Source organism: Onychostoma macrolepis, chromosome 25, assembly GCF_012432095.1.
Source record: "Onychostoma macrolepis isolate SWU-2019 chromosome 25, ASM1243209v1, whole genome shotgun sequence".
In the NCBI taxonomy this organism is placed as follows: Eukaryota; Metazoa; Chordata; class Actinopteri; order Cypriniformes; family Cyprinidae; genus Onychostoma; species Onychostoma macrolepis.
Window position 1 is genome coordinate 5,785,786 of NC_081179.1, and position 11,980 is coordinate 5,797,765.

Here is an 11,980-nt window from a genome sequence, read left to right on the forward strand (position 1 = left end):
GTTTGACAGCACTAAAAAATATATTAGTATATCAATGATGCTAAAGTGACACTGGATTTTATCCAGATTTGATTTTCGTATTTTTTTAAAATACAATTTAATATTATTTTTGTGGTCTTGTTTACATCAATAGAAGACATTTTAGAGATAAAGTTATTAAATTATTACAATATTTTTCATTATTTTAAAACGATTAATAAAATGTATAGAACATTTATGTCAGAAGCAACATTACATAGAAGACTGAGAGTGCCACTTAAAAATAAATATGAATAAAAGAATATGAATGAAATGAATAAATATGCAATTCATTAATGAAAATGAAATAAATTTCAAGTTGATAACTGATAGACATTTTAAACTTTCTTTTAATATCTTTTCATTACATTTTCAATCAATTGAATTATTATTTATATTTTGGAATTAATATATTGATCTTTTTTTAACTATAGTCCGCTATATTGCGTGAGAAATGAAGACTTATCTTCATGGAATATAACTTGAATTTGAACAAGTTTATTATTGTTACATTAATGAACATGAGCTTAAAAAAAATTGTTAGATTGTTGGTTTGTAAGAAGCACGAAAAATTCATTTGATTCAAAGTCTATTCTCTAAAAACATGTACATGTATCTTTTATTACACATAATTTCATTTAAAAATCACTGATTAAGAAATGATTTTTGCTATGTACATTTTGTTGGAAGATGACAACGGTGCACAATCATTGGTGATTTAATGTTGGTGATGAACAGTCCAATTCTCCAGCAGTATTTAATGTGGGACGTGTGTCATATAATTATTATAACCTCCATAAACCTCCAGGAACTACTGAGTGCTGGCATGTTCTCTTAAGTCACGACGTGTAAATCTAATTCTGTTTGATTGGTTCGTCGCATGTCCTTGTGTCAGAGGCCATTCGGCATAAATTGGGCGATTAGAGAGGCTAATTACTTCGCAAGTCTTTCACCTTGTACAGAAGTAATTCAGCGGCACGTAAAGCTGTCAGTGCCGACAGAAACAAATCGTAGTGGAGGTGAGAAGCGTTCGAGTGAGCGTGTAACTTCCCCCGTCAGGCCGATCAAAGCGTGAAAACAGCCATGTGTGACTGTCAGTGACCCAGCAGGCTGACGTGTGAAGAAATCCGATGTTTTTTAAGATCTGTGTAATGTTTCAGGGCTCAGGTTGTATAACTTGCATCAAGGGTTTTTAAGCGTTTTGTCACCTGAACCTCAAATAACTTATTTGAAGTGCCTTAACATTTATAAAAACGCATTTTTATGTTATATATTTAACTCAGTATAACATAAAATATAAAAAAATAACAATTTAAAATATTTCAATAAAAAATTAATTATATATATTATTATAAATTCCATTTTAATTGATATATAATTTATTATTTAATGTTTTACATTTGACATGATTTTGTACATTTTCATCATTTTTTTGTAGTAATTTAATAAAAATTTTATAATTTATGTTTTTGTTGGGGTTGTCAATAGTTAAATGTTCTAATATTTATGTTATATATACATATACATATTTATAAAATATTATTACCTTTAACTATTGACAAGCCCAGTAAAACATAATATATATTAGTGCTGTCAAATTATTAATCGCATCCAAAAAACAATTTTTATTTACATAATATATGTGTGTATTGTGTATATTTATAATGTGTATATATATAAATACACACACAGCATATATTTTGAAAAATATTTACATGCAAATATTTATATTCATATAATTTATATAATATATAAATATATTTCATATATATACATAATATTTTTCTTAAATATACATGCATGAGTGTGTATTTATATATACATAATAATAAAAAACTTGGATGTGAGTAATCGCGATTAATCGTTTGACAGCACTAATTAATATATATGTGTGTGTGTGTGTGTGTGTGTATATATATATATATATATATATATATATATATATATATAATATGTATATGTGTGAGTGTGTTATAAAATTACATGTAAATATAAATATTAAAAAAGATAGATAGATAGATAGATAGATAGATAGATAGATAGATAGATAGATAGAAGTTAAAATTAACTTTAAAACCAGCCAAAAACTGTCTGAAATATTTATATTAAAAAAATAAAAAGTTAAATAAAAGATAAGAAAATTATTATAAATACATTAATTTTAAATAATAAAAAAAGAAATCAAGGTTCATGTCATCAAATATATGAAAGATTTTTATTTATTTTTACTTTTTCGAAAGCCCAGGTCAGTTAGAGAGCATTTTAGTGAGTTAGAAGAAACTTTTTATGCTTGGAAAAAAAAATCACTTACAGCACTTTTAAAGCAAAACGTATTTCAAACTACTAAAACTCTAATTGCCTTGTTTTTGTGTCTGTGTGTGTTTTCAGGGAACGCTGCAGCAGTTCGTGGATGATTTCTTTCGCAGTGTGCTCTGTTCTGGTGCCACCGTCCCGCCGGCAGTTAAATACTTTTTCGACTTCCTGGATGAGCAAGCCCTCAGACATGAGAACGTAGACGAGGAAACCATCCACATCTGGAAGACCAACAGGTGGGAGAGAGCGTGCGCGTGTTGCGCTAGTCACAGCGGGCGTCTCTGCTCTCTGATTGTCTCTTCTCTCTGGAGACTGCTCGGCATATGCTAATGCCAGCGCCGCATTCATTTATTCCGCCTGATGTGCTGCGCGGATGCGGAGTGATTGACAGCTGCCGTGGAGATGTGAATAAATGTGACGAGTAATATCATCACTCCAGCAGCTTCTCCAGCGATTCTATTAAATATAAAACCGCTCTCAGCCAAACAAACACCTTAATTACGTCCCTGGTTAATTTAATTGTTCTGTTATTATACACCTTTTGTTTCTCCGCAGAGATGCGACTAGCCAATATATATTCCAGAAGCAGTCATCTGAATGAGGTTTTTTATAAACCGGCTCACAGGAAACAAAAGCCAGAGCTGTTTAATAACCTGTTTGAAATTCCAGAGCCGTCTGTCCGTGTTCATGCTCCGACGGCGTGAGTATTGAGGGGCGGATTGAGTGAATTATTTGAGTTTATGCTCCAACTGCAGGAAAGACTCAGTATAAAATGGATTAAATGCATACAGTAATTAGCGGTGTTTGCTAAGGAGAGCATCGCTGTTGCTCTTCCCGAGGGTTAGAGATTTAAAACAAAACCCTGACCGTGATTATTAAACTCTGGCACATAATTCGAGCCGCACCATTTGACATGAATGATTCCTCTGTTACTTGACTCGGTCATTGCTTTTGACTGCAGGATGATAAAACTGTGAAAACAAAACATATGTTAAGTTGAAGGAGGAACCAGAGCCTAGCAACCACTCAGTAAAACAGAGTGAATATTTATCTGAATAATTAAATATATTTATTTATTTTATTATATTTATTATTTAATAGTTTATTCAGTATTCAGTTTAAGTTATATAACTTTGTACTGTATTTTTAAACCATATTATTCTTATATATGTATATATATATATGTGTATATATATATATGTGTATATATATATATATGTATATATATATATATATATATATATATATGTGTGTATATATATATATATATATATATATATATATATATATATATATATATATATATATGTATATATATATGTATGTATATATGTATGTATATGTATGTATGTGTATATATATGTGTGTGTGTGTGTTAAATATGAATGTATTAAAGATCAATATCAGTTTTGTATTAATTTGAGAGATTATATGTAATTTGTAACCACTGAAAATGGTGGGGAAAAGAACTTTAAATAGAGTATTTATCTCAATATTTAAATATTTAAGTTTATTAAGTAATAATCAATAATAATTGGTTCAAATAAAATATCAAAAGCAAGTAATCATTTGTGACCCTGGACGACAAAACCAGTCTTAAGTGTAAATATTTCATAAAAATGTATCTCATATATTTATGAGATTTATACACCACGTGAAAGCTGAATAAATAAGCTTTCCATTGATGTATGGTTTGTTAGGGTCGGACAATATTTGGCCGAGATACAACTATTTGAAAATCTGGAATCTGAGGGTGCAAAAAAATCTAAATATTGAGAAAATCGCCTTTAAAGTTGCCCAAATTAAGTTCTTAGCAATGCATATTACTAATCAAAAATTAAGTTTTGATACATTTACAGTAAGAAATTTACAAAATATCTTCATGGAACATCATCTTTACTTAATATCCTAATGATTTTTGGCATAAAAGAAAAATCGATCATTTTGACCCATACAATGTATTTTTGGCTATTGCTACAAATATACCCCAGCGACTTAAGACTGGTTTTGTGGTCCAGGGTCACATTTTATTGAACATAATGTAAAAAACAATATAATCGTAACTACAATAAAATCATAACTACATTGTTTTATATCAAATGACTGCAGAGGGTGCCAACAGCCTGACAATTGTTTTTACACGTTACAGCGAAATCCTTGTTTAATTCAAAAGTCCACTTAATCTTTAATATCTGGCCACTACTTTATGATAGAAATGCTACAGCCACTGTCATTTCTTGCACAAGAACATGTGGACATCAAAACATGCAGACATGCAAAAACCTTTATTTTGAAGTTGCGATGAACAGTTAGCATATTGAGAAAGATAATGATGTACGCTCCGGTGTTGGCTGAGGTTTATAAATTATTTACCTTATAAATCTGATAGAATGGTGCACATTGTTCCTATAAGCAACTCAAACTCACAGCAATATGTAAAGATGGCGTTTGAGAAGGTCTGCGCATATAAATGATAACTGTTTATGCGGAGCAGCATTTACTGTGAATGGAGCCGAAACCTACACGCGCATATAAATAAATAAAGCACATATTAAACCCGAGGCGCGTGTATTTATTTAATTGAATCGCAGCCATTGTGAATTCACAATAGAAATATGCTTTATTATGATTTTTAAATGGCTTTAATATTTCGTGCAGCCTTAGAAAATGGTCTAATGATGCTTTTTTTAATTTATTTGTTGAAATTTTTATGTTTTTTTGGAGAACATGCAAATTACTTTCCAAAGGCTGCTGAAATGTGAAACCAAATTACTAAATTATGTTTTGGTGCAAGAAACCTTGACTATCATAAGTGAAGTATTTCTTCTATTCACAAACAATAATCCGCCTCTCTCTGCAGTTTGCCGTTGCGTTTCTGGGTGAACATACTGAAGAACCCTCACTTCATTTTTGACGTGCATGTGAGCGAGGTCGTGGACGCTTCTCTGTCCGTCATCGCTCAGACCTTCATGGATGCCTGCACAAAAACAGAGCACAAACTTAGTCGGGTAGGTGTTGGAGAATCAGCTATAAACTAACGCCAGAAACACATAATTTATCAGCTTGCTCTCTCTCACTGTTGCCTGCAGGATTCTCCCAGCAACAAATTACTCTATGCAAAGGAGATCTCCACCTACAAAAGGATGGTAGACGAGTAAGTATTGCACAGTCTGAGCCTCCAGCCGAACGCCCACAGATGGTTTACAGACTGTCTGATGCATGTTGTGCACAAAAATGCCGAGAACTTTCTCAGCGTGATCTGATTGACTGGGTTTATGCAATATCTGGGAGTCAGAGCGACAGGTTTTTATCAGTCCTCCGGGAAAACAAGTTGTGTTTATGTTCCCAGGCGGATACACTGAGCATTTCTGAGGTAGAACTAGTCTGCTAAAGTTTAAGGGCATCAAATCAAAACTTATCTTTCAGTTATTTATGATTGAGACACTTTAGCAAGAAAATAAGATATCCTTAGATACACAACAGAATTTTCTGCTATTTTCTTTTTAGATTTAAATGCAATTTTCCCTGATTAAGCCCAAAGCTCAAATAAAATAAGAGACAGGTAGAGACCTTCAGACCAATATATAAAGCAGCCAACCCTGCTCAGAGTAGGTGTTTTTAGCTAGACTAATCTCCAGTTTGGATCAAACGTCTGTTGTGTTTCTCCACAGGTACTATAAAGGAATCCGGCAGATGGTGTCAGTCAGTGACCAGGAAATGAACACACATCTGGCTGAAGTGTCACGGGTGAGTGTGTGATGGGCTTTCTGTGATTTTAGAGAAAATGAACAGACTGGTGTTGATTTAGGTTTGTTTTTCAGGCACACACAGATAAACTGAACACACAAGTGGCTCTTCATCAGCTCTACCGGTACGCCAGCAAATACTACGATGGGGTGAGTGTGCACATACACACACACACACACACACACACAGGTAACTGACATGAAGAAGTGACAGCAGTGACGTATACAAGTATTTTAAACTTGAGATTTAAGCTTTTATTATTTATTTTTGTATAATTAATATGCATGTCATTTTACATTAATTGAGAGACTATATGGAATCAATTTAATTTGTCACACAGCAGGACATTTTAAATAATCAGATAAAACATGATTGACAATGAAGGTGGGGAAACATCAAATAAACAGATAGATAGACAGACAGACAGACAGACAGAGATAGACAGACAGATAGACAGACAGACAGACAGACAGACAGACAGACAGACAGACAGACAGACAGACAGACAGACAGACAGACAGACAGAGACAGACAGACAGATAGATAGATAGATAGATAGATAGATAGATAGATAGATAGATAGATAGATAGAGATAGAAAGAAAGATTGACAGATAGAGATAGAAAGATAGATTGACAGATAGATAGACAGACAGAGATAGATTGACAGACAGATAGATAGATAAATATAGACAGACAGATAGATAGATAGATAGACAGATAGATAGATAGATAGATAGATAGATAGATAGATAGATAGATAGATAGAAAGATAGATAGATAGATAGATAGATAGATAGATAGATAGATAGATAGACAGACAGACAGACAGACAGACAGACAGACAGACAGATACAGACAGAGTGTGTATAATGTGTGTGTACTAAAGGCTCGGGGTCCGTCTCTGTCTCTGTAGATCATCATGTCTCTGGATGAAGATCCTGCTGCTCAGAGTAAACAGTTAACGCTGAGACTGCAGCAGATCGCCGCAGCGCTGGAGAACAAAGTGACCGACCTCTAACCCTGTCAAAGAAAACGATGAATGAACGCTCTCAGTCTGTATTTAGCTCGTCATCACTATAATCAGATGTTCAATTTCTTCCTGTGTAGAGACAAAGGTTTTAAGAATCGTATTCTATATTTTTTTTAATGTGCAGTCTTTATGCAGAAAGCTTTATAAGAGGAAAATAACTTTTTAAATAGATGGCCTTGTGTCAGTTGTTTTTAAAGCTTCTGTTTGTTTGTTTGTGTGTGAGTGTGTGTGTGTGTGTGTGTGTGTGTATAAAAGGATGCCTATATTTTGACCAAAAGGGAGCTGCCCATGTCCCTGCAGTGTGTGTGAGCAGGGGGTGTGCCTACGGTGAGGTCACATCTGGTCTCGTCCAATCAAAAGCAGCTGAAGGTGACAGCAGGAATTGCGTGGGATGTGTTCGTAACAGCATACTAGCATACTACCCATATGTACTGTATGTGTAGGGTGTGCAAATGTCCTTTATCTGTAACATTTGCCAAAACATGCACATTTACCGTTGTTGTTCGGTGAGTTTTCACTGACAAATCCATGCTGAAATTTCACAAATGGGACCACACCTTAACATAAGAGTACACTGCACTAGGTACTATATCCCACAATGCAATGCACTCATCTTGACCTTCGATTTCTTGTGTGATCTAATATCATCTATCATTATTAACATCTCCTTTTTAACTCATTATTCGAGTCAAAAGTTGAGACATTTCTACACAAAATAGCGTGTAGTGCAGTATGCTAGTATGTTATTCCAAACGTATCCGTTTAGATGATCAAATGGCCGTCCGTTTCATAACCACCCTTTTCATTTCAGTCTTATGGACTCACTAGTAGATCCACAGAAAATCAATACAGGCAATAATAAATAAAAACTAAGTTGTCATTAGGCATTTCTTTTTTTAAAGCACGATGGTACCTGTGAAAAGTCTTTATTTCAGAAAATAGTTTTATTGTGAAAGCTTCGCTACTGACTGAATTTATTACATGAAGCACAAATTGTTGATGTACAGGACAGATTTTTGGCCGTGATATAAACGTGTTTGAGTCCTGAAACAGGCTCTAGGCAAGATTGTAAATGCTTTAGCTACACAAACTCGATTTCAGCTTGCATAGACTGTGTTTCTGGCCTGAGATGGTTGAGCAGAGCTGAGAGGACTGACTGAAAACTTCTCATCGGACTCTTTGCGGCTCTGTTGGAAAGGGTTTGGATGTGTGATCTGGATCGTTAATGGCTTTATTTTGGCAGGGAGGATAATGACACACTAATTTGTTTATTCGCCACTAAACAAGATGGTACTATAGCACTCAGCCAAAATTCTGCTCCTAGAGACGCTTTTATCTTTGGAAAAAAACTTTTTTACAGCTCTGTGACATTTGCAATTGATTGAGTGTCTTAAAGACGTCAAGAAAAGGCTTGGAGCTTTTTGTTTTGTGTTACTGGCTGGAAAAAATCTAATTGCTAATGCTAGTCGGAGCAGGTGTGTATATTTTAGAGGAAAGGGACAGTCTCATTCTACAGCACATTGTGGACAATGGGACATTTCATGCATATACACTACCGTTCTCCAGTTTGAGCTCGTTAAGGCTCACCAAAACTCACAGAAATATTGTGATATAATATTCCAATTTAATGTAATGGTTTTCTATTCGAATATATTTTCAAATGCAATTTATTCCTGGGATGCAAAGCTGAATTTTCAGCATCATTACTCCAGTCTTCAGTGTCACATGATCCTTCAGAAATCATTCTAATATGCCGATTTGGTGCTCAAGAAACATTTCTTAGTATTATCAATGTTCAAAACAGTTGTGATATTTTTTGATGAATTTAAAGTTCACAACAACAGCATTTAATTGAAACATATTTTTATAAATGTCTTTACTGTCACTTTTGATCAATTCAATGCATCCGTGCTGAATAAATGTATTAATTTCCTTTTTTTTAAATCTTAGCCTACTTGAACTTTTGAACGGTAGTGCATATGTTTAAACCAAGCAATAAGGTACTAGAATATCAAGTTGAAAAGGTTTTGTTAGGCGTTACAAAGTTAAACTGTTCTATGTAAAAATATTACATACTTTTCATGAGCCTCCTGCCAGAAAATGTAGTCCCTGACATGTAAACGAATTTATTTTGTCAGCATTTAAGAGTACATTAGCTTTCATTCATCAGCCTCGAAGCTAACAGACATGAAGTAAAAACCACAAAACTCCCAATTGTACTTTCACAGGGTGTTTAAAGAGGTTTTCTGTGAACGTGGCCCACTGAACTCAAGGTTTTAGCGATTCAGGGAGTTCTCTGTGGAAGTGGCCTGATCTCGCTGGCCGTTACTGATCTGAGAGCAGCAGTATCACGGCAGCAGATGGCCTGCGATGTCAGACATTGAGATCCCTCCGTTTCTGTCGGGGAGTTGGGCAGAGCTGCTTGGCGTGAAGCGCTTTGGCACGGGCCAGCCTTCCCTCTCTCTTCCCGTCTGCTTTAATACAACCAGCGGGAGCTGCGTTTGATCGTAACTGCATGCGTGATTCTGACTCCATGCTTTCGAATCTACCCTCGCCAATTACTCTTTGATTTTAAAGGGATAGTTCACTTAAAAAATAAATCATTGTAATCATCACGTTTACTCACCCTCATGTTGTTCCAAATATCGTACACAAAAGAATAGGGTTGGGTTGAAAATAATGATTCCTCAGTTTTGATCGATACTTATTTTAAATGAGAATCTTCTTAAATGCCAAGAATCCATCTTGATGCTCGAACAAAACTTCACTAAACCTTATTTGATTGTTTGTAGCATGCCTCCTATCCAATAAATCGCAATAAGCGTTGTTACTTTTGATATGAGACTACGTCTTAGCTTTCAAATTCTCGCTATTTTATTATGAAATTCAATAAATAGATTGCTGTGGCGCCTCAGTTCAAACTGCAGCGCGGAAAGCAAATCACCTTCCTCGTTACTAAAAAATTAGGATGAAATAAACATGAACGAACATAAGAAGGAATGTTGAAAGATACAGTACAACTTGCCAAAATGTGTTGTGTCTCATGTAATTGCAATCGAATTCCAACCACAGGAAGACGCCAATAAACAGAGTAACAATGTCACGTAACGTACATTTATCTCAGGAAAGCCATTCAGTGTCTATAAACTCAACCGGTAGGTAGAAAAAATAAGGAATATTTTGTTAAATATATGTGCTATATTAAATATTTATTGTATTTTTATTTCACCTGTACCTCATTATTTAATGTACGTTTGAAAAAATCCATCATGAAAATAAGCTTTTATGACAGCCACCATTTAGGCCTAAATGTTTCAAAAACGTAACAGAAGCATAATTATGTAATTACCATAAAAACTGCCTGATGTGCAGTTTAAATGTTTGTATACAAAACTGTTTAAACCTTTAATATTATAGTGATGAACCAACTGACAGCATTAGTAGATTTTTTTTTTCTTCAAAAGTGAATCAAAATCAAATCTAGATCCGAACTGAATCAAACTGCAAGCTCGTGAATCAAATTGAATTTCTGAAGAATCTTCACACATTTCCTGCCATAAAAAGACAAAAATTCCTCCTTTTGTGTTCCACAGGAAAAATTAAAGCATACAGATTTGGAACGACATGACATTGAGTAAATAATTTTCATTTTTAGGATGAACTCTCCCTTTAAAGCACAAGCACAGATGCAAGTCTCCGTACTCGAGTGTAAAACGCTTCTTTTAACGCCTTTCTGTAGCCAAAACGTGCCTTAAAAAGTGTTCAATGTGATGGTAAGGTGTTGAAGACGTCAGGGTGGGTGGGGTTTCGGTAGTCGTGGGGCGTGTAGAGGTCAGAGGTCGTGGCGTACGTGAAGTGTGGTGTTAGACATCAGTAAGTGCAGTATTCAGAGGTGTGCTGTAGCCAGAATTTGCCAATATATTTGACCATGCTGTATGTATAGAGCAAAAGCGCCGTTTTTAATATCTTTTGGGTGTTTGTGGTGAGTGTGTGCGTGTGCTTTTTAGGAGTTTTACTGCATTGGGAAAAATGCTTGAGCTGAATAAATGTGTGGAGGAGAATGTCAAAACGTTCCCTCCGGACAGCTGCCATTACGTTTGGTCTTTATGCAAAACGAATTATTGATTAGCACAGATGTTTTTATTATTGTACCGACCCGAAATTGTGTTTCAATGGTGTGTATGAAGAACAAACAATCTGTACACGACCTTTTCTTACTGCTGTGCAGTTAATATTTTATGTCCTAAAGAAAATATATGCCTTTGTATTAAAATGCAAATCTGTCTACACTGTTCTCCTGTGCGTTATGCTCTGAGAAAACTTGTTTGTTGTTGTCGACATCTTCTTTTTTTTTTTTTCTTCTTCTTTTTTTTTCCTTTCCCTTGTGAATGTGCCGAGAGCAAAGTGTTGTGGGATTGCAGAGGACTACGAGTGCTCTTTGTGGACTCTCGGAGGACTGATTTTGTGTGTGTGAACTGTGCCGCCACAGGTCTGATCCTTATATGAATAAATATACACGTCCATTTCTCAAGTGTTGGGTTTTGCCTCTTTTCTGGCCCCTGATCTGGAGGGTCTCTAATAAATCAGGTGCTGTAAAGACATTATATGTGACCTTTAATGATGAGATTTACATGGTTTCACTGTCATTTTAGTGTCAGCACAGAAGTTCATGACTTTCAAGAAGAGTGGAGCACCAGTATGAAGCTTCGAGAACCAGATTTTAAATAATATAATATTAAATATGAATATATATATTTATAAATATAAAATTTAAATAAAATCTTAATAAATGCTATGTAAATAATACCAGTATAGCACTAAAAAGCATAACATTAAGTGTATTAACATGAACATGATCTAAATAGGCCCA

At 34.6% G+C, this 11,980-nt stretch overlaps 1 protein-coding gene across 1 annotated transcript in view; it reads left to right on the top strand.

The window, feature by feature from the left end:
* The window catches only part of plxnb2b (plexin b2b), a 202,569-nt gene extending 190,926 nt beyond the window's left edge, over positions 1-11,643 (top strand). Inside the window, 6 exon segments of the mRNA XM_058766494.1 lie at positions 2,407-2,567; positions 5,192-5,339; positions 5,421-5,485; positions 6,003-6,078; positions 6,153-6,227; positions 6,994-11,643. Of these exon segments, the coding sequence (XP_058622477.1) occupies positions 2,407-2,567; positions 5,192-5,339; positions 5,421-5,485; positions 6,003-6,078; positions 6,153-6,227; positions 6,994-7,098 (630 nt within the window). The 3' untranslated portion in view covers positions 7,099-11,643.
* Positions 11,644-11,980: the final 337 nt, after the last annotated feature.